At 42.6% G+C, this 24,823-nt stretch overlaps 1 protein-coding gene across 1 annotated transcript in view; it reads left to right on the top strand.

The window, feature by feature from the left end:
* Positions 1-12,035: 12,035 nt before the first annotated feature.
* The window catches only part of ntrk3a (neurotrophic tyrosine kinase, receptor, type 3a), a 193,639-nt gene continuing 180,851 nt past the window's right edge, over positions 12,036-24,823 (top strand). Inside the window, exon 1 of the mRNA XM_068312056.1 lies at positions 12,036-12,313. Coding sequence (XP_068168157.1) covers positions 12,036-12,313 — 278 coding nt within the window. The remainder of the gene's footprint in view (positions 12,314-24,823) is intronic.

Here is a 24,823-nt window from a genome sequence, read left to right as displayed (position 1 = left end):
GTGTGTGTGTGTGTGTGTGTGTGTGTGTGTGTGTGTGTGTGTGTGTGTGTGTGTGTGTGTGTGTGTGTGTGAACGTATCCAGCCTTTGTCTCTCACAAGGCTGGGAATGAGTGATAATTTCACCCCTTCATTTCTGCCTGGGTTATTTCACATGCAAGCTCTATGTCAGTTGAACATACCCCTTGACTGGTGACAGTGAATATCTGTTAGGCTGTAAATAAAGGCTGAGACTGTTTGTTTATGAGCGGTGTGGATATACGCGGCTGTGTTCACTATGACGATGAGGATATGCCTTTAGCGGACACACACATATCACTTTAGCAGAACTAACTATTGAAGCCAGCTGACTTCAATAGTTTGTAAGGAATTTTCAGTGTGAACATGACCCTCCTAACACACACACACACACACACACACACACACACACACACACACACACACACACACACACCTGACTGGAGCGTGGCTACCTAGTTTGTGAGGAACTTTCAGTGTGTAACTCTGAGCTAGGACATTACTGCACAATGCTACCATAGCCTGAACGAACTCCCCCTCGGGGATGGCCATGCACTGGGCATGTAAGTTAATCAGTTTCATGAATCACTCAAATGTCCAATCACAGAGCCTAATCTATTATGTCACAAATTGTGCCCCAGCAAAATCTGATTCAGTTCGGGCCATGAATTTCTAAAATTCCAAGTATTTATTGATGCAGGAAACGTTTGTTTACCAGATTCTAGGAGTTGGTCAGGTTAGGGCGGACCACTATGTATATGTAGAGACCTGAAAAAATGTGATTTTCATAATAGGACCCCACAGAAGGCATTCCGTGTTTTATTTTCTGTCTGTTTTAGTCACATGACACACACAGGAGTTACTAATTGATGATGACAGGAAATTGATGAAAACAAAAGCAATATAATATTTCATGTTACAGATTGTTCTCTTTCCATTGCTTAACATTCTGGTGGAATACAGAGTGACATTTAGTCTCCACTGAAATATAAACACCAGTGTTCGCTCTAAGCTGCACGCCTGCGCAATTGTGCACTGCTCGCACAGTCTCAGCCCACCAAAAATTCTATGCCGCATATAAAATTCAATATAAATGTATTGTGATATCCCGCGTGTTGCTGCCCTGAGTTTTTCTGTGTGTGTCAGTTGTGCATGAGGGGGGTGGGGTGGGGGGTGTGAGTCTAAAAAGTGAGTGCTGAGAGGAGTTGAGAGGAGTTCTGGATTGTTGCTTAATTTGGCTGGATGCCAAAATTAAGCTCGTCAAAAGAAGTCTGTGATCGTCATCCTTGCCCACATTACATGACACGATTAGGTTCACTGACGCTACGCAGCCAATCATAGCATTGACAGTGCTGCATGTGTGTCTTGCTATATGCGCAGGTTAGCTAGTTAACGACTGGATACGAGTCCCCTGATGAGGAAGACGTGGATATTGTTCCGAGCCACAAGGGCTCTTACTGGGTAGAGTTACCTACCAGACAGGCAGCAACACCAAGTTAGTTTTCAACGAACGCGGCCAGGACCTATACCTGGGTTTAGGACTGTCTCCCCAATAGATGCTTGGAAGGGGTTAATGTCTGATGATATAATAGAAGAGATACTAACATGCAAAAACAAGGAAGGAGAAAGTGTAGCCTCAGACAAAGGGAAAGAGTGGAGAATTGTAGCCAAAGACCTTGTTACCTTCATTGGATTGACCATTCTTGAAGGAAGTGAGAAGAACTGGGCTGTGCCAGTCTGTACGCTTTTTTGGAGTCCTTTGCACAACCCATTGTGTGATTGTGTGACAGTGGATGAACAACTCGTGCCATTAAGAGGGAGGACCCAGTTTCTGCAGTACATGCTGAGCAAGCCCACTAAGTATGGCAGAAAGATCTTCTGTGTTTGTGATGTAGGTACCCCATATGCAATTGATGGGATTGTGTACCTAGGGAGACAACCAGGGGAAAATGTCCAGAAAAATCTGGGGGAAAACATTGCCCGTCAGTTTTGCAGTGGATTCAGACACACAGGTTGCAGCATCGCCACTGACAACTTCTTCGCCAGTTTGTCTCTTGCAGAACATTTCCTGGAGGAGGGTCTGACTGTTGTGGGAACTTTGCGACAGAACAAGCCAGAAGTTCCTCCAGTCATGAAGGCTTCCAGGTTCAGAGAGGTCCTCAGCACTGAATTTGGGTTCAATTGGACAATAAAACATGATCAGCTATGTAATAAAGAAGGCAAAGGTTGTTCTGTTGCTTAGCAAAATGCACCACAGTAGGACAGTGGATGAAAACAACCACCAAAATAAAAACAAACCAAGAAGCGATCTTCTTCTACAATCACACAAATAGAGGAGTGGAAATTATGGTTGGCAACTACACCTGCAAACACCAGACGCAGGGATGGCCCATGATGCTCTGATATAACATGATTGACGTCGCCTCTCTGAATGCCTATTCATTTTTCATGGCTCAGCACACTGAAGTTTACACAGGCATCACTGATGAACGACGAGACTTCCTCACAGAGATCTCAATGGGGCTTGTTGACACTTCACATGAAAAGTTGACTGGAAGGTACCCTGAACCTACCAACCTACATCACAGCTGCAATGGAAAGGGCTGGAGTGACAAAAACTGCTGCGATCCGGCCACAGGAAAGAAGTCACATTACCACCGGTAGAGGGTTAATGTCCTCCTCATGTATCCTTGCTATCTGTTCAGGAAGTTTATAGAATTCACTTTAAAAAAATACAGAAAAAAGACATAGTTTACTTGGACCTCCAGATTAGAAGGGAAGAACTGGAAATAAAAATGATGGAGCACAAGTTAGAGGTGGGTGATGGTCACAGGTGAATCAGGTGAAACTATTAGAATTTTAACTATTGGAATAGTACATAAAGTTACTTTGTATTGTGTGTGTGTGTGTGTGTGTGTGTGTGTGTGTGTGTGTGTGTGTGTGTGTGTGTGTGTGTGTGTGTGTGTGTGTGTGTGTGTGTGTGTGTGTGTGTGTCGAGGAAAGAGGTAGAGTGTGATGAAGAGAGGGGGGAGAAAAAGAAAAAGGAAGAGAGGTTAATGTCTTCCCATCTGTCATGAAACCACAGTCTGGTCACATGCAGTACATTAACTTACCATTAGGAATCAATAGTTCATCCATAATGCATTATGGTCAAAGGTACATTAAGAAGTCACGACATTAACATCGGATTGATGTCATCTGAATTGATGGGACCAAAGTCAATTACCCCCCCCAAAAAATATGGTAAAATGAGAGAAAAAGAAAACTGGACTGACTGTCAACTGCACACTAATCTCTCAGCAAAGCCCAATTGGGCAGCAGCAGCTCAGTCCACTGTCTTGCTGGGGTCTGCAGGGTGGCTGGTTCAAGTCCCGTGTGGACCAAAAATTTGTAGAGTGAACCAGTGCGGTCTCCTGTGGTCTCTGGCTGATGGAGCTGTGATTTGTTTGATTACAGTTGAATGAAGATTGTTGAAAAAAAGAAGAAAATAAAGGAAAGCACTTTGTTTGTACCGATGTCTTTAAGCTTCTAAATTTACTTTACAAAGGTTTAGAACACCACATTTTTGGAGAAGAGGATGGCTGTTAACATCCCACTACCTGCTGCATTCATGCCTTGCCCAAGTGAACCTGCTATTCCATTTCCTACATGGATTAAGATGTTTGAAAAGTACATGCTGGCCATCAATGCTAACAAATGGCCAGAAGCCAGTTGCTGTCCTTCTTTATGAACTTGGAACTGAGGGACAAAGATTGTTTGTAGTCAAATACTACTCTTGCTACTGCCATAGCTGCACTTGAGAGACATTTCATTCCTAAAGTTAATGTGGTCGTGGAAAGTCATAAATTTTGCCAGAGAGCGCAGTGATCAGATGAATCCATAAACCAATTTGTTCAACTAAATTATCTACACTGTTACAGTAATCATCGGGGGTGGGCCTTAAACTGAAAGTGGGTGGTCATTACTTTATCTTGATCAGCACCTAATATTTTTATTATTATATTTTATAGAAAATACTTTGAAAACAGCATCTTAGTTCAGCTTCAGAAGAATCAAGAGTGAAACACTGTTGCAGAACCAATTCCTTACAAATTAGAGTATGTAGTAAGTAGGTAGGTAACTTTATTAATCCCATAAGGAGGTTCCGCCAGAGAAATTGTCATCTCTGTTACACTAAACACAGCACTTTAAGCACACAAAAAGAATTACCAGAAAACCTTTCAAGATAAAAAGTGAACACACCATAATCTAAAGGCATAAATAAACATGAATGGATATGCTATACAAAATAGTATAAAGTATTTATAGTGGAAAAAAACAGCTGTATTGTGCATGTCCATCAGACCTCTTTTTCTTCCTTCCCATTGTGGAGCTGAGCAGTTAGATGGCTCGGGGAGTTCTTCAGTCTGTTAGTCCTGCATGTTGGGAGGCGCAGCCCCTGGTTGGTCAGGCTTCTCAGGCTTCTTTAGTTGTTGGCAACAGTGTGAAACATATAAATATGTGTTTCAATTATTAGCATAGACAATTGAAACACATATTTTTACTCAGTCTGTTATCAAGGAGCGTTATCAAAGATATTTGAACATACTCAATGTGGGATTCAGAAAGTAGCCTATATATATATATATATATATATATATATATATATATATATAAAAATGTCCCTCTCACCCTTGTGGGGTGGTATCTGTGTGTCATCCTCAAGCTCGGGTCCTCTACCAGAGGCCTGGGAGTCTGAGGGTTCTGCGCAGTATCTTAGCTGTTCCTAGGACTGCGCTCTTCTGGACTGAGGCTTCAGATGTTGTTCCAGGAATCTGCTGGAGCCACTCTTCCAGTTTGGGGGTCACTGCCCCAAGTGCTCCTACTACCACGGGGACCACATTAACCTTAACCTTCCACATCTGTTCCAGCTGTTCTTTCAACCCTTGATATTTCTCAATCTTTTCGTGTTCCTTCTTCCTGATGTTGGCATCAGCTGGAATCGCCACATCTATCACCACTGCTCTCTTCTGCTCTTTGTCCATCACCACAATGTCCGGTTTGTTAGCCAGTAGCTGTTTGTCGGTCTGGAAGCTGAAGTCCCACAGGATCTTAGCCTTGCTGTTCTCAACCACCTTCGGTGGTATGTCCCATTGGGATTTGGGTACTTCTAGTCCATACCGGGTACAGATGTTCCTGTACACTATCACAGCTACTTGGTTGTGCCTTTCCATGTATGCTGAGCTGGCGAGCATCTTACACCCTGCTACCACATGCTGGACTGACTCTGGGGCTTCTTTACATAGCCTGCACCTTGGGTCAGATCTACTGTGGTAGATATTGGCCTCTATTGCCCTTGTACTTAGGGCCTGTTCTTGTGCTGCCATGATCAGTGCCTCTGTGCTGTCTGTCAGTCCAGCTTTATTCAGCCATTGGTAGGTCTTCTTGATATCAGCCACTTCCTCTATCTGACGGTGGTACATGCCGTGTAGGGGCTTGTCCCTCCATGTTGTCTCCTCCTCCTCCTCCTCTTCCTCCTCAGGTTTCTGCTGTCTAAGGCATTCACTGAGCAGTTCATCTGTTGGGGTCATCTTCCTGATGTACTCTTGGATTTTTGATGTCTCATCCTGGACAGTGGCCCTGATGCTCACTAGTCCTCGGCCTCCCTCTTTCCGCTTAGTGTACAGCCTCAGGATGCTGGACTTGGGGTGAAACCCTCCATGCATGGTGAGGAGCTTTCTAGTCTTGATATCTGTGGCTTCTATCTCCTCCTTTGGCCAGCTTATGATCCCAGCGGGGTATCTGATGACCGGCAGTGCATACATGTTGATGGCTCGGACCTTGTTCTTGCCATTCAGCTGACTTCTCAGGACTTGCCTTACTCTCTGGAGGTATTTGGCTGTGGATGACTTCCTTGCGGCCTCCTCATGGTTGCCATTAGCCTGTGGGATTCCAAGGTATTTGTAGCTGTCCTTGATGTCTTCTATCCTGCCCCCTGGTAGGTTGACCCCTTCAGTTCTGATCATCTTGCCTCTTCTTGATACCATCCGGCCACATTTGTCTAATCCGAATGACATCCCTATGTCGTCGCTGTAGATCCTGGTGGTGTGGATCAGTGAGTCAATTTCTCGCTCATTCCTGGCATACAGCTTGATATCATCCATGTAGAGGAGATGGCTGATTGTTGTCCCACTTCGGAATTGGTATCCGTAGCCACTCTTTGTGATGATGTGACTGAGGGGGTTCAGGCCTATGCAGAACAGCAGTGGTGATAGTGCATCCCCTTGGTATATGCCGCACTTGATGTTAACTTGGGCAATTGGCTTGGAGTTAGTCTCCAGGGTTGTCTTCCACTTCCCCATTGAGTTCTTGATGAAGGCTCTTAGTGTCCTGTTGATCTTATACAGTTCCAGACATTCCAGTATCCACGTGTGTGGCATTGAGTCGTAGGCTTTCTGGTAGTCAATCCAGGCGGTGCACAAGTTGGTCTGTCTATTCTTACAGTCTCTGTGTACTGCTCTGTCCACCAGTAGCTGGTGCTTGGCTCCCCTGGTGTTACTACCAACTCCTTTCTGTGTCCCACTCATGTATTGATCCATGTGCCTTCTCATCTTAGCGGCCATGATGCCTGACAGGAGCTTCCATGTTGTACTGAGACAGGTTATTGGCCGGTAGTTGGATGGGGTAGATTCCTTCTGTGGGTCTTTCATGATCAGGACTGTCCTGCCTTCAGTCAACCATTCTGGGTGCGTCCCATCCCTTAGCAGCTGGTTCATCTGTGCTGCTAGACGCTCGTGGAGTGCTGTCAGCTTCTTTAGCCAGTATGTATGGATCATATCGGGGCCCGGTGCTGACCAACTCTTCATCTTTGACACTCTTTCTTGGATGTCTGCCATTGAGATGGTTACTGCTTCTTTTTCTGGGAGGCAGCTGTGGTCAGTCCTTAGGTCCACTAGCCACTGGGCATCGGTGTTGTGTGATGCTACTCTTTCCCATATGCCCTTCCAGTATTTCTCCACCTCAGCTCTTGGTGGGTCTGGCCGGATGCTATTTCCCTGCCACTGAGAGTACACCTTTGCTGGTTGAGTGGAGAAGGTCTTGTTTATTCTCCTGGCCTCTATCTCCTTGGTGTATCGCTTCAGTCGGGTAGCCAGAGCTGTTAGTCTCTGTTTGGCAGTTTCGAGTGCTTCAGGTATGGAGAGCTTGCTGTATTTCCTGGGTGCCCCTTTATTCACCATGTTCCCCTTCTGTAGCTCGGCTAGCTGGCTGACTTCTCTCCGTGTCGCCTTTATCTTGGCCTCTAACCGTCTCTTCCATGGAGGGCATTGTTTGTTATGCCCTGTGTTGATCTTGTATCCCAGCATCTCGAGGATTACTGTTGCTGTACTGTGGATCAGCTTGTTGGTCTCAGTTATATTCCCTGTGGTGATGGTTCTTATTGCAGCATTCACATCTTCTAGCAGATTTTCTGAAGGTACTTGACAACTTAGCTTCGGTATTTGTCGGAGGCTCCAGGTTTCCATTTGGGTCACGATCTTCCTTCGCAGGTCAGCAGCTCTTGTATTGAGGCTGTCTATGTCTCTTGGGGCTTGGTACCCAACCATGGATTGTGGGGGGGGTGATATCCCCCCGCTGACCTGGCGTCCTGGCTCCCCCTTGCCGTAGCATTGTTGTTGTATTTCATCGATCTCTAGTTGTGACAGCAGTTTTCGGTTACGGATGTTGGAACACTGGGCTAACAGCTGTTTCTTTGTTAGCCTTGATTGTGGGTTTCGAAGCATCCATTGGTCCCACATCCGCCCCATATATCCCCTCTCTCTGGGATTACTTGTGTAGTAGCATTCCAACAACTCCGTATTCTCCGCCCTTGTCCATGTGTGTCTTGTTCCAGTAGCCCATTTCTCATCAGATTGCCCTGGTTCCCTAGCATCTGACGCGGACCTTGTTAACCCGGGCGACGTCCGAGCCGGTATGACTCTGTCATTATTGTGTTCACTCATGTTTGAGGTAGGCTCGTATAGCATTAAGGGTCTTGCCTAAAGACCCTCACTGGATAGTGCCCGCCATTTCTGGGGTTCGAAGCCACGCCCACGCCCTCCTGCATTCCAGACCACGCCCTCCTGCATTCCAGACCACGCCCCTTTCTGCATTTCACGTTGACTGGATAGTGTTTGTCCCGACCGGGATTCGAACCCACAACCTCCTGCATTCAAGTCAGTTGACTTAACCATATATATATATATATATATATATATATATATATATATATATATATATATATATATATATGGATGGATGAGCTGAATAGACACATTTGGTATTGGTTATTCTTGGTAGAGTTGACTGAGATCCAGATTCATAGGAAGCCTTAATGTCAGCTATTTAGTTGAGAAATACAAATGTACTTTTACACCATCATCTAGAATATTTTTTTTAGATGGAGCAAGAGTTCATTTGCAACAATTGCATTGTCTTTCACTAGCTTCATCCACCCTGCGATCTTATCCAGGGTGTACCTAGCCTGTTGCCCGTAGCCAGCTGGGATAGGCTTCAGTTGACCTTTGACCCCCAAGGTGGATAAGGAACTGTAGATGAGATCATTGACTGGTTTACAAGAAAATGGATGGTGGATGAAGAACTGTCACCATACTCTGCACACAGATGCTGGAGCAATGGATTGCTATATCCATCCAATGACTAAATGTTAAATAAAATGTATTTGGACATCAATTTATGATGTTTCTATAGTATAATCTAAGCTAGAATCAAGTCGGGACTTATATAAAAAAAGACTACTCCATCCTGTTTTCACTCTTCTCAACAGTCATAATAAATACTCTGAAGTTATTTTTACCCTACTATAAACTTTAATATCAGACCCTCACTTATAACAGATTTCTCATAGAAGGATGTGGATTATCTTGATAAACGTTTCTCTGACCATGCTAACAATTTTAAGAGCATCTCAAGTGAATCTACATCCATCTGCTGAGGTTTAAAGACTGCCGGAAAACAGAGAACCCAGAGAGACAGTCAGGGAGGAATAACATCCTCACTGATCAAGTCCCTGAAGAAAACAGGAAATCATCACCAGTCAGAAACAAAAGTGAAACAACTGCTGCTTGACAAACTGGAGTTTAAATGCAAAATATGTACATCACAAGGGAAAATCTGAAAGCAAGTTAGTAGCCCAGGGGCAGTTCCAATGATTAAAGGATAAAAAGAAAATTTGGGAGAGTGGAAAAAACTTAAAGGCAGCAAGAGCTACATTGATGAGGATTTTACATACAGAAATGAATAGAGTTGCAACTAGACTAAAGAAGCAGAAGATAAGACTTGTCTGTCTATCTGCTGAATGTGGTATCTGATGAACTACAATAGTTCCTATATGACATCCATCCATCTGTCCATCAATTTTCTTGTAGAAATATAATTGTCTCCTAATCGCTTCTACTGCTTTGTGAGTTAGAGTTTACTGGAGCCTATCCCAGCTAACTGTGCAAAAGAGGTGGGGAACACGACGAACACGTCGCCAGTACATCATGAAGCCACGTGAAAGACAAACAACCACTCACTCACACCTACAGTCAATTTAGACTAATGAAATCACCCAAGGTACATGTTTTTGGTGGGAGGAAGCCAGAGAACACATACATATATGGGGAGAACTACACAATCCACAGAGAACAAAACTGAAACCCAGAACCTTCTTGCTGTGAGGTGGCAGCACTACCCACTGTGTCACCTTGCCACGACTATATAGCATGTGTTATTTTAAAATTTCTAACTGTAATAGAGGGACCAATGAAAATTCTGACTGAATTGTACCTCATGATTTTAAACATCATTATTAAACTTCAGTGATTAGAGACAAAAATACTACATATTAAAAAACGGAATTTCATTTTCTTATCCAATGGAAAAATCTTTCATACATTCGAGATTTCATGAATGTGATCCTGATTCAAATTTTCAAACCTTTTAGCAGAAATCAGTTAGATGTACAGCAAGTACTAAGAATAAATTTATTTTAATTTATTGCTGAACAGTATAACACAGTCTGATACATCTGAGATCTTTTCTATTTTTTATCATTATATAAGGCGCCTATGAAGAATTATTATTGACTCATCATCTCTCTTGTTTGTATCAGAGTTGCAAGATAGTGTCAGTTTATTCCATTCCATTAAATATTAATGAGCCAACTTCCCTAAAATATTCCTGGGGATTCTTAGCAAAGTAAGGAGCTTTATAAATATTGTTAACTTTACAATTACACCTTGATATATCTCTAATTAATTTGTGGTAATATTTGGGCAATGCAAACTTATGTACTCTTCAAAAACATTGTTTACCGCAAAAACGATTTGTAACATGGCAACTTCTCAAACTCTAATGTAACCCTAGTTCCCTTGAGAAAGTCTCTCTCTCTCTCTCCCTCTCTCCCTCACTGTCTCTCTCCATTTCTGTTTTTTCATTTTTTTTACATTACATTAATGTACTCTGTTCTTGTTTTTATGTTTCTGAGCCTCTTTGTCTCCTGATGAATTTTTCTTTCCTTTTCTAGATTTGTTTTTAATGCGCTTTTAATTGGTATAAAAATAAATAAATAACAAAGTACACGTCAATCGATCTCAATCACAAATGTACTACAGATTTTCTGAAACAACAATTATCACATTTCATCAGATTCAATGTGTTACGTCAACCACTCATTCTTCTTATCATATCTGTGCAGTAACTTTGTTTATCTGGTATATTAACAACGTACAAAAACAACACCAGAAGAATAAAATAAAATTCAGGTAAGATTTAAATCCAAGCATGCATGTGTACACCCCAATAAATAAATGAATAAATGAACAGTTTGTATTTCTCCACGTTGTATTTCATGCTCAAGTTTGTCATGTTTACTGGCACACAAGACTTGTCATACCTGGGAAGGGACAGATCTTTTGTTGGAAGTGCTCTTCATCCTCAACAGCTCATGGATGGGAGGGGTTTCTGAGGATAACATCCAGCTCCTCTCCTCAGCCTCTCCTTGGTGACAACCTGCAGACTGTCCAGTTCAGCATCACCCACCGAAGTGCTCCACAAAAAGAATTCAGTGTAATAGAATTCAGTGATGCTGCCTTCTTCATCTCAGTAGAGCTAAAGAAAAATGAATTCAAATCGAATTGTTATGGGAACAAATCAAAACTGTTGTACTCCCCTTTGTTTCTGTTTGTGTGTGTGTGTGTGTGTGTGTGTGCGCGCGCGCGCGTGTGTGTGTCGCATACACACAGACGACCTGAGCTTTTTCTGTGCATGGAGATGTGTGCTTCTGGGGCAGGTTGCCTTGTTGGTATTCAGGCTGGTAATTCTCTGAACATGCAGAAACACTGCTCATCCTCATACTGAATTGTAATGGAAGTGTGTGTGTGTGTGCGTGTACGCGCGCACGTGTGTGTATGTAACTGATGAATACAGTATAGTAATATTTCTGAGGGTCACCTCTCTCTGCGCGCGCATGTGTCATTTTCCACTAAACCCAGTAGGTGGGACTTGAAGATCGGAGGATGGAGTCTCTCTCTCTGTGCCTTCCAGTCTCCTTCTAAGTCTCTCCACCATTTTCAGCTACTGGTCGAAGCAACAGTACCATTACAGAGAGAACAGAGATTGACGGATGACATAAAACGATGCGGAGAGAGGAGAGTGAAAAAGGCAGAGCCTTCATGTCATAAACCTGGATTATTTTGGGATCCTTATTTATTTTTTCTTCTCACTGAAATTTTTTAAAGGAGTAGAACAGCCGTCGCTGCCATCATCACAGCTGTGAAATACCCACACTCTCTTGCATGCACATCTGAAACGCACGTTAATGAATGAAGATAGGGTTTCTTTTGTATTTTCAACTCCACCGTGAGAAATAAAGACAGAACGTCGTCTCGCGTCCATACACCCACTCAGGCGCGGAGGGGGGCATTGGACATTTGACTCATTTTTCCTTGCTGTTGCGCCGCAAAGTTACAAAGAAATCTGGGGACTTGAGTCGTGACAGCATGGACGGATTCAGTGTGTTTTTTGGCGCATTCGGCGTCCGACGCTCTCGGAGGATTTGGTGCTGCTGGAAGGTGTTCTTTTTTCTCACCGTTTTCTTTCACAACTACTTGAGCACGTTACTGGACTGTCCGCCCACATGCACCTGCTCATCCACGGAGGTCTACTGCAATAAGTCCGACAACAGCAAATTCTTCCCACCGCTGTCCTTTCCAGGCGCGGGGAGTGCCGCGAACAGCACCGGGAGCATCGAGGACCTTTTCCAGAACATCACTTCCATGTATGTGCTGCTTCCCATTATAGCTCTTTTCACGGCGCACGGCCTAGCGGTGCGTCGGTGGGTTTCATTACAACTGCTGGTGCGCTTCAACGAAGGGTTCTTTGCGCAATGGACCTATGTATGATTCATTTTCTACACTTCACTGTTTATGCGCAGAGAGAAGAAGCCATCCATGATGATGTTAGTGAAATGAGCAAAGGATCTTCAGCGGAGAACCTTGTTTTTGAGCTTTATTGGTTCGTTTTCCCCAAAATAATAATTACATGATCAACATAGCAGAGAAATGATGAGTTGAGGTGACAACCAGGTCATCATTAAAGCTTTAGGTCGGTTTAACCATAACTATTTAAAAAAAAAATACAATAACAAAACAATGTCAGATATGAATAATTATGTGTCTTGGACTTCATTATGAAATAAGTGATATTAGCATTTAAAATGAGTCAGAGACCATAGTTCAACTTTGAAAGGATCAGCAGCATTGGGTTCAGTGCCCAGCCCAGATCGACAGGTGTCTTTCCTGAACCCAAGACTGCTCTTCTTGATCCTTTTGTGTGAATTATTTTCATTCCCACCCAGCCACCAAAGTGGGTGGAAAATATGGGATTGGGTTCCATCTTTTTGTAGGTCTATGTGTTTGTAGGGATGTGTTTTGTCAAATATGTCAAAATCCATAGAAGATGGAAGGAAGCCGTTTTGTTGACAGCTTTATATACTGTTGTGGATGGTATTTGAAAATAATGACTAAACTGATGGTCACAGATTTCCCTTAACATCTGAAGTAGTACTACTACAGTGTAAGACTAATAGTACTACAGTACTATGAGTACACTATTAAATTCTGAAGTTCTTTCTTGACTCAAATTCATGCTACACTCAGATTTTTTATTTCATTTTCCATGCCTCATGCCTCACTTCTCTGTTATATATCTCTTCACCAAATGTAGACATTGGAGTCAAAAATCTTGTGGAGGTTCACATCACAATGAAGGATTGGTAAGAGTAGACAGACCGCTTATAGTAACAACGGCAGCCCCTCATCAAGCTTCAAAAAGTCTCAAATCTATCAAATACTCATTCGTTCCATGTAGATTTTGTATAAAAGCTGTTAAAATATCAGTTCTTCTGTTCCACTTAAATGGGTTAATATTCTATAGATCTTTGCCGACTCCTTCAGATCTCAGAGACTATTAAACCTGAAGCAGATGTCAATATATCAAGGAAAACAAAAGTAAATATGCTTTTGAAAACATAAAACTGATGGTAAAACAAAATAATTCAAGGAGATTGTAAATGCTCGGGATTACCTTTATCTATAGTCTCATTAACTGCCCATGTTGACAAAATTATTTGGAATTTCCCAGTTTTAGATTTCTGTCTGTAATAGTGGATTTTGTAATTACTAAAACATGTTTTGTGGCTGCCGTACTTAAACAGGCAAAAAGTAAATAAAAAATTCAGGCCCACATTTTGATAATCAGCCATTTGGGGAAATACTGTGTGAAATAACCAGATTTAAAGAGTAGAAGAAAAAGACTTTCAGTCCCTATACTATTTCTCTTTTCTGTCACTTGCTGTCATATTTCTATAGATACCTCATTATCTTATCCTATGACGACAGAGAAGAAAGCAGAGGGAAGAAGCTCATATGTGTCAAAATAGTTTTATTCATTGGATGACTCAGTCATGATGCATGAATGCAAAGGTAAATTTCAGTTTCATCGAGAGACACCACAAAGCATGAAAGCCTGATATCTCTGAGGTGGACAACGAACGCAAGTCACCCCTGTCCCAAATCATTTCAGAAATCCAGTCCTCTTTGGGATCCCCAGCAGGATGAATGTGTCTGACAACAGCACAAACAGATCCCACATCACAAAGTATCACCGGGCTGTTTTGGATCAGGTTCAGATGTCTGCATGAAGTCCATCTCACATCACATGTGTGGAAGTGTGGCCATCAGAGATATTCTGCATGCTATATGCTGGCACAAACTTAAAAGCGCTCAGAGGGGAATCCATTAACTCATGCTAGATAGTACATTGCCATGCTGTTGCAGTTGATTTCTACACATCCGACTCGGTCAGCCTCAGAATATGATATTTACCAACATAGCAGTGAATCTAGGATGTGTCTGTACTTGGTAAAAGTGTCTTAAAAAAGTAAAACAAGAACCAATGCAGTCAGAGACTGCAACGTCCTGTGACACCCCTAAAGTAAATTTTTTTACCTTGACCCACTTACATAGGTCAAAGATCAAAGCTAGTGCTCTGACCTACTTTAATAGATTAAAGCAGTAGCTCTGGTCTACGGTCTTACTCACACTAGCCTTCTCCCTCGTCTGTCTATCTTAGCCAGTTCTTGAGTGTATAAAAGTTCAAATTTGACCTTGACCTAGTTTTTTCAAGGTCATCATCTCATTTTTGTCCCCTTTGCCGCCCGAGTAATGTACTTCTTGTTTCATCTTTCTATCTGCAAAGGTTGCGACGATATTTGGTGGACTAACGGATGGACAGACGGACAAATGGACTAACGGACGAACGTACGCTGACAATTACAAAACATCACCGCTTTGAAGCGGGATGTAACAAGAATGATTTTAGTGTGGAGCAACCTTAACTGTGGAAAAACCTTTAATGGCATTCTAAGACATCTTTTGAGTTTCAGAATCTGTGCTTTTGATTGTCTTCTCAAAAAGGTACAAATATCCCTCCATAATTTTTCATTTTGTTAAATCCCAAAAACTAATGTAAATTTAATGTGCTTATTATGGTGGAGTTATCTCGCACAGTGTTGACCAAAAAGTGTCTTCTGACTGCAAGAGAAAGGATAATGTTCACATGTCTAGCAGACTGGTTTGGAGGCTGGAATGAGTCCACGTTGCTCAGCTGTCACTGTGGATGGGATGTAAATCTGTTGTAATAAAGATAGCTTACTGCTTGAATAATCATCTCATCAGGAGTGGGGGGGTGGGGGTTCACCCTAGGGACAACACCTTGCTTCCTCCTCTGGAGCCTTGATGACATGTTACAATTTGGCAACATCGGCAGTTATGATGAATCTGGTACCCACACCCACTGACAACACATCAGTGCACTCCAACAGCAAAGTGAGCTCTACTTCCAAATGTAGGTCTAGTCGTGATGATAGAGACATTTTCAGACTGGGGACAGGGGGGAGATGGGGGGTGAGCTTTTCAGTGCATGGGACAGAATAAAAAAACAAATGACATAATGTAGGCCAGTGCCCCCCAACCTTTAGATAGGTAGATAGATATGTAGATAGATAGGTAGACAGACAGACAGATAGACGATTGATAGATAGTTATACTTAATTTATCCCAAACTGGGAAATTTAAATGTTACAGTAGCATTCAGACACATTAAATATAAGAACAGACAGAAACAGGGAACATATACTTCCTCTTTCCTTTCGGCTTTTCCCTTCATGGGTCGCCACAGCGAATCAGTTGCCTCCACCTAACCCTGTCTTCTGCATCCCCTTCTCTCACATCATCTACCTTCACGTCCTCTTTCACTACATCCATAAACATCCTCTTTGGTCTCCCTCTAGGCCTCCTGCCTGGCAGTTCAAAACTCAGCATCCTTCTACCAATATATTCACTATCTCTCCTCTGGACATGTCCAAACCATCTCAGTATGGCCTCTCTGACTTTACCTACAAAACCTCTAACATGTGCTGTCCCTCTGATGTACTCATTCCTGATCATATCCTTCCTGGTCACTCCCAGAGAGAACTTCAGCATCTTCATCTCTGCTACCTCCAGCTCTGTCTCGTGTCTTTTCCTCAGTGACACTGTCTCTAGACCAGTGGTTGTTAACCTTGTTGGAGGTGCCGAACCCTGCCGGTTTCATATGCTCACTCACCGAACCCATCTTTAGTAAAAAAAAAAAGTTTTTTTTTTCAAATTTAAGATATAAGTATATGTTTTATTATATCTCAACACTGGCCTGGGAACGCCTTGGGATCCCCCAGTAAGAGCTGGTGGATGTGGCCCGGGAAAGGGAAGTTTGGGGCTCCCTGTTGAAGCTGCTGCCCCCGCGACCCGATTCCGGATAAGCGGTGGAAGATGGATGGATGGATGGATGGTATATGTTTTAGTGGTCTATTTAATGAATTGTGCATTAATGTCACCTTTTTCAAAGAACAAAACCAAGACAGTGCAGGAACTCACATGAAATGACCTAGCTGCAAATCAGTGTGACTTCTGCTGTTGTTATTGAGAGACCAGTTCAGATATGCGTGGCTTCACCTTGGCAAGTGCTACTCTTATGTCATTTTCACAGAAAAGTCTGTTTCTTTTGTTTTCCATGCAGCTTAAGGAAGTTTTCCTTTATTTTTGCCAGTGCGGGACTAGAGTTGCTCAACTTGACATTGCAAATCATGCAGAACACTGACTCTTATCACGTTCCGTTATACAGTACATGTAAAATCCCCTGTAGCACAGGTAGGCTAATCGATGTAGCGGGATCACCTGCAGTCAGTGATGGCTAAGGGAGGCGTGTCATCACGAATTGATGTGTCAAACGTACAAAGTGATTCATGTCTGTTGGGCAAAAACACCCGACAAAAACACCTGACACGAGGTGTCAGGCATTTTGTCTTGACCTCTGTCTCCACCAAACCCCTGAGACCGACTAACCAAACCCCTAGGGTTCGATCGAACCCAGGTTAAGAATCACTGCTCTAGACCAAACGACATCGCTGGTCTCACCACAATATTGTACACCTTTCCTTTCATTTTAGCTGAAACACTTATATCACACATCACACCTGACACTTTCCTCCACGTGTTCCATCCTGCCTGTACACGTTTCTTTACCTGTTTTCCACACTCTTCATTGCTCTGGACTGTTGACCCTAAATACTTAAAATTCTCCACCTTCTTGATTTCTTCTCCCTGTAACCTCACTTTTCCACTTGGGCCCCGCTCACACATGTACTCTGTCTTACTGCAGCTAACCTTCATTCCTCTCCTTTCCAGGAAAAACCTCCACCTCTCTAGCTTCTTATCCATATGTTCCCTGCTCTCACTGCAGATCACAATGTCATCTGCAAACATCATAGTCCATGGAGATTCCTGTCTAACCTCGTCTGTCATTCTGTCCATCACCATAGCAAACAAGAAGGGGCTCAGAGCTGATCCCTGATGCAGTCTCACGTCCACCTTGAACTCCTCTGTCAAACCTACAGCACACCTCACCACTGTCTTACAGTCCTCATACATGTCCTGCACCGATCTAACATACTTCTCTGCCACTCCAGACTTCCTCATACAACACCACAGTTCCTCTCTGGGTACCCTGTCATAAGCTGTCTCCAGATCTACAAAAACACAATGCAGCTCCATCTGGCCTTCTCTGTACTTCTCTATCAACATCCTCAAAGTCGATACTGCATCTGTAATACTCTTTTTTGGCATGACACCGTACTGCTGCTCACAAATGCTCACTTCTGCTCACTTCTAGCTTCAAATACTTATTCCTATAACTTCATTGTATGGCTCATTAGCTTTATTCCTCTGTAGTTGCCACAACTCTGCACATCTCTCTTGTTCTTAAAAATGGGCACCAGCACACTTCTCCTCCATTCCTCAGGCATCTTTTCGCTATCTAAGATCCTGTTGAACAACCCAGTCAGAAACTCTACTGCCACCTCTCCTAGGCACTTCCAAACCTCTACACGTATATTATCAGGACCAACTGCCTTTCCACTCTTCATCCTCTTCAATGCTCTCCTCACTTCATCCTGACTAATCTTTGCTACTTCCTGGTCCAGAACAGTCACCTCTTCTAGTCTTTGTTCTCTCTCATATTCCTCGTTCATCAACTCTTCAAAGTACCCTTTCCATCTTCCCATCACACTACTGGCACCTGTCAATAGACTTCCATCCCTACCCTTAAACACCCTAACCTACTGCACGTCATTCCCATCTCTTGCTCTCTGTCTTGCCAATCTGTACAGATCAGTCTCTCCCTCCTTACTGTCAAACCTAGCATAAAAGTCATCATAAGCCCCTTGTTTGGCCTTTGCTACCTCTACTTTCACCTTACGCTGCATCTCCGTGTACTCCTGTCTACTCTCCTTAGTCCTCTCAGTGCCCCACTTCTTCTTAGCTAACCTCTTTCTCTGTATACACTACTGTACGTCCTCATTCCACCACCAAACTCCTTATCTACTTTTCTTCCAGAAGACACACTAAGTACTCTCCTACCTGTCTCCCTGATCACATTAGCTGTAGTTGTCCAGTCATCTGGAAGCACCTCCTATCCACCCAGAGCCTGTCTTAACTCCTTCCTAAAAGTCATGAAGAACTCAGCTTCCACCATTTTGCCTTTGTCCTCTTCATCTTCCTTACAACCAGAGTCATCCTACACACCACCATCCTGTGCTGTTTGGCTACACTCTCGCCTACCACTACTTTGTAGTCACTGATCTCCTTCAGGTTACACCGTCTACACAAGATGAAGTCTACCTGTGTGCTCCTACCTCCACTCTTATAGGTCACCCTGTGTTCCCGTCTCTTCTGGAAGAAAGTATTCACTATAGCCATTTCCATCCTTTTTGCAAAGTCAACCACCATCTGTCCTTCTGCGTTCCTCTCCTGGATACCAAAAATGCCCATCACCTCCTCATCACCTCTGTTTCCTGCACCAACATGTCCATTGAAGTCTTCACCAATGACAACTCTCTCACTTCTAGGTATGCTCTGCATCAAAGTCCAACCAGAATTTCTCCTTCTCCTCCACCTCACATCCTACCTGTGGAGCATACCTACTAACAACATTGAACATCACACCTTCTATTTCTAGCTTCAGACTCATCACTCTATCTGATACTCTTTTTACCTCCAGGACATTCCTAACTAACTCCTCCTTCAAGATAACTCGTACTGCCTTTCTCTTCCTATCTACACCATGATAGAACAACTAGAACCTGCTCCTAAACTTCTAACCTTGCTACCTTTCCACCCCGTCTCCTGGACACAAAGTATGTCTACCTTCCTTATCTGCATCACGTCAACCACTCTCTACCTTTTACTGTCATAGTTCCAACATTCAACGTTCCTACTCTCAGTCACAGGCAAAATATACATTGAAGAAAATTTACGTCAGACTATATTGTAATGGTCTGTTCTTTCACGTGTGGTGGATAAATACAATAAAATAAAATGATACAACCAGCATAAAAAATGTTCTTCTAAATATACAGTGCCTTGCAAAAGTATTTCCTCTCCCCCCAAGCCTTTTTGACATTTTGCCACATTTCAGGCTTCAAACTTAAAGATAACAAACTGAAAATATTTTTCAAGAATCAACATGTGAGACACAATCGTGAAGTGGAATCAAATGTATTCAACATTTTATATTGTGTTTAGACATAAAAAACTGAAAAGTAGACCGTGCAAATGTGAGACCAAATGACACACAGGTGCATTCTGTTTGTCATTGTTGTCATGTAGGTCAATATTGGATCATTCAGAAGTCATCAGGGAACTTCTGGAGTCGGTTAGCTGAGCTGAGAGAACAGGGGGCCAATACTTCTGTATATCCTACTTTTCAGTTTTTCATTTCTAAACACAATATAAAATGTTGAATAAATTTGGGTCCACTTCACAATTGTGTCTCACATGTTTTTGATTCTTGAAAAATACTGTATTTTCAGTTCGTTATCTTTAAGTTTGAAGCCTGAAATGTCAAAAAATTTCTTGGGGGGGGCCAATACTTTCGCAAGGCACTGCACAAATAAATGTGAGTCCAATATAACTTTGTTAGCAGTGTCCTCGTTGCATTGTGCCAAAGTTAGTATTAAGTTAATTTTGCTCGCTCAGAAGTTTCAGTTTAGCTGTAATATATTCTGTGTTAGCCCCTTTAAGAAGGTAGTCATGTGACCGAGGCAAACATCTTGACAAGCATCGATACTGATGCATTGACAGATGTGGATGAGAGAATACACTCTTTTAAAACAAAACATCTTTCAGAATCAGATCAGGAATAAAAAAAGAAATAATGGAAGTTATGTAATCTTTTCCTGTGGACCGGTACTGGTCCCTGGGTCAGTCGATACTGGTCCTGGGTTGGGGAAATTGATGTAAAGGATTATAAATGATGTAAAGTTGTTAGAGCTTCTGTTCACATTGAAGGGGTGGGAGGAAGAGACAAGTAGGCTTTAACGTGCAGGGTCACTGGAGGACACACACATAGTGTGCCAGATGTTTTCGTACATTAAGCCTGACTGCATGATGACTAAATAATTGGTAATAAATTATAATGCTATGCTTTTAATGCCTGTGTGCACAGCCACTTGATTTTAGTCAGTGTGTATCTATCTTGCTGTGTTTTGTGTCACTTGTGGGTCTCTGTGTTGTATCACATTGTAATTATTTATAAACGTCAAGAATAAACAAGACAATTAGTTAAGACGTGTAGAACACGGGATTAAAATGACAGACACAAAACCCCCTCCGTCTCTGACATTGTTGCATCCTGTGGGAACAGTGTACATGTGACCCTGTACAAGTGACTCATTTCATTATGCTTTGGGGGGGTTCAAAGCAGAAAACACTGGTGACGGGTTGTGAAAGACCAACATCATTTTGTACATGGATTTCCTTTTGACACCTTGTACAGATGCAGGCATTCATGTAAAGGCGAAGGATTTTTACGTTCACAGGCAGTGGCTGCAGTCCATCAGATCCTCGTTGGCTACCACCGTATCCCCATCCCCTGTGTTACGTACTATAAAACACACACAGGCTGTCTCCACTCATTAGCTTCCTGTCTCCCACAGCATTCTGCATCCCAGCAGCAGTCAGAGAGCTTTACATGTGAGCTGTCACGGCTTCCCTGAAAAGCAGAATCCCTTCTGCCTCTGAGCCTGGTTCAGATCATTTCAGCCTGTGTGAATTCAACCTTGCTGCTTCTCACACAGAAATAACCCACTCCCCACACACAACGACCCAACTCAAATATTTACTGTATAAACTGAAAAATATCCAGGATTCAGCATTCCTATGAATCACTAAACTAACATTTAGTTGTATAGCCACTGTTTCTGAGAACCGCTTCACATCTGTGTTGCATGGAGTAGACCAACTTCTGGCATCTCTGAACAGGTATTCCAGCCCAGGATGATTTGACAACTTTCCATAATTCCTTTGCATTTCTTGGTTTTGCCTCAGAAACAGCATTTTTAATGTCACCCCACAAGTTTTCAATCAGATTAAGGTCCGGGGATTTGGCTGGCCACTCCATGACTTTAATTTTGTTGGTCTGTAACCAAGAAGCTGCTCGCTTACTGGTGTGTTTGGGGTAGTTGTCTTGAAACACCCATTTCAAGGGCATTTCCTCTTCAGCATAAGGCAACATGACCTCTTCAAGTATTTTCGTATCCAAACTGATCCATGATCCCTGGTATGCGATAAATACGCCTGACGCCATAGTAAGAGAAACATCCCCATATCATGATGCTTGCACCACCAGGCTTCACTGTCTTCAGAGTGTACTGTGGCTTGAATTCAGTGTTTGGGGGTCGTCTGACAATCTGCCTGCAACCAAACTGTCCCTTGGACCCAACGCGAACAATCTTACTCTCAACCGTCCACAAAATGTTTTTCCATTTCTCTTTTGGCCAGCCAATGTGTTCTTTGGCAAATTGTATCCTCTTCAGCACATGTCTTTTTTTAACAGTGGGCTTCTTGCTGATAAATTAGCTTCGCAGCACAGGCATCTTCTAATTGTCACAGTACTCACAGGTAACTTCCGACTGTCTTCGATCCTGGAGCTGATCATTGACTGAGTTTTCACCATTCTGGCTATTCTTTGATCCATTCAAATGGTAGTCTTCCGTTTTCTTCCATGTCTCTCTGGTTTTGCTTTCCAGTTTAAAGCATTGGAGACCATTTTAGCTTAGCAGCCCATCATTTTCTGCACTTCTTTATACGTTTTCCCTTCATTAATCAACATTTTAATCAAAGTACGTTTTTCTTCTGAACAATATCTGGAACGACCCATTTTTCTCAGGTTTTCAGAGAGAAATGCATGAGCAACATTTGCTGGATTCATCCTTAAATAAGGGCCATCTGATTTACACCTGTTTTTTCACAGATTGAATGACTTCACTAATTGAACGCCACACTGCTATTTTTTGAACATATGAGCTGTTCCTGAGTCTGTGTAATTATTCAATTACACAGACTCAGGAGCATACATATCATGAATGCTGGCTATGTTGGTTTTCTATGACCCTACTACAGCAATTGGTAAATTATTTGCCATGCAGTAATATAATTTCTACCAAAAGCAGGTTATTCATGTTGGACTGCTATTATTTTGAACACAACTGTACTTAGGGAAACATGTCCAAACTCTACTAATGCCCTGCATAACAGTAAAGACCATTACTGCGGTAGGAGCCTCCAAGATCAAGCCTTCCATTCAAACATTTAGAAATCAATCAATCAATCAATCAACTTTTATTTATGTAGCCCTTAATCATGGCAACAGACATTTCAAAGCGCTTTAACAGACAGAGAAACCCAACTTAACCCTCCAGAGCAAGCATAAGTGACAGTGGCAGGGAAAAACTCCCTCGATGAGGAAGAAACTCAGGGGAGGACCCAGACTCTTTTGGGTGGCCATCCGCCTTGACCAGTTGGGTGGAAAAGAAATCAAAGGAAGACAAGAACAAGGAAAGAGAAAGAGAGACAGAGAGAGAGTGGCAGATAGACCAGATAGAGTCAGTGTCAATGTGTTTAAGGTTATGTTTCCCATTGCTTAAGTCAAGGCACAATTACATGACTGTATGGCGGCACGGAGGAAGAAATGAAGCAGGACCCCAGCTGATGAATAGATGAGGGGTGTTACTGGTGGGCTTGGAGGAGAAGGTCCACAGAACATGGATAGATTGGGGTGATACTGGTGGGTTGTTGTCCCCCCAGAATCGCCATTTCCCATGATGCACTAGCACTTTCATTCACTTTCATTCACTAACATTCATTTTACCAATCCCTTCGTCCCTCCCTTCCTCCCTTCCTTCTTTCCTTCCTTCCTTTCGTTCCTTCCTCCCTCCCTCCCTCCCTCCCTCCCTCCCTCCCTTCCTTCCTTCCTTCCTTCCTTCCTTCCTTCCTTCCTTCCTTCCCTCCCTTCCTGCCTTGCTTCCTTCTTTCCTTCCTCCTTTCCGTCCTGCCTTGCTTCCTTCCTTCCTGTGTTCCTCAGAATCACTGGTACAGATTCTATGTGAAGTGTGTCGGCTGGCAGCCATCAACACGTCAGTCTGTTAAGGTGACACCATGCAGCCTGAGAGGTTGTTACACTGGCTCAGTATTTAACACTGTCCCTCAGAAGGGTGAGGAGCTAAAATACCGTCCAAGGTTTAGTTAATTCATCTGTCTGCTCCCTTGCACTGTGTGGAGGATGGTACTGCTCACACACTGAGTGCTTCTTTTTCACACAAGTCATAGAGAATTTAGTATTGCGAACTAAAAATCCAGAAAAAGAGAGTAGATAAGGAAGAGTTGGAGCTAAATTATTCAAGGAATGAAAAGCATTCTGTGAGAAGGAAAGCTGGTAGATTATTACACAGGAGGTGTAAAAGCTAAGAGGATAAAAGATAAAGAAAATATGATGAGAAATGAACATCAAACAAACAGTATGCACACACACACACACACACACACACACACACACACACACACACACACACACACACACACACACGTACACACACACACATACACACACACACACACACACACACACACACACACACACACACACACACACACACACACACACACACACACACACACACACACACACACACACACACACACACAATTTTCAGCTATGCTCCTTTCTACCACCTGAAACTCAAAGTTGAGTTGTATCTTGTTTTGTATCAACATCTGACCTTCATTCTTCAGTACCTTCGGTGGTCTCAGATTATCAGTGCAACCTGTCTCCCGTTTTCCAATTTCAATTTTATTTCAACTGGTAACAGGCACTGATCAGCAGAATTCTTGTGGTAATATACTATAAAATTATGTTGTGACCCAGTCAAGTGCAAAGATCTATGTTATTAATGAAAAACTGATTCATACAAAGATAGACATCTTTAAAGTTAAACATCTTCTTTTATTAATGCTCTAGTTTGTTGTGTAGTTTAGTGTGTTAACAGTGACAGCATTTCTTCCTTGATGCCAGTGTTGTGGGTGAATGAACTGACTGTCAGACATGCATTGTGTTTTGTTACCGCAAGTTCTGGAGGTCAAATAAACTTTTTTGTTGAGATGCATGTTGGCGATGAAGAGTGTGGGGAGAGTTTTGGAAAATTAGCTTTAGAGTAGACCAATGATTAAAAAGTAATAATTAAAAATATTTTATAGACAACATTTTAGTTATTTACTCCAGATTTCAATGTTTCTGCTGTAGAACTACATTTTTAATTAGTTAGAGTTAGTCTGTAGGTGAAACAATTGTTGATGGATAT

This window comes from Antennarius striatus, chromosome 4 (genome assembly GCF_040054535.1).
Source record: "Antennarius striatus isolate MH-2024 chromosome 4, ASM4005453v1, whole genome shotgun sequence".
NCBI lineage: Eukaryota > Metazoa > Chordata > Actinopteri > Lophiiformes > Antennariidae > Antennarius > Antennarius striatus.
The sequence above is the reverse complement of the archived record's forward strand: the minus strand, read 5'-3'. Positions and strand labels throughout refer to the sequence as shown.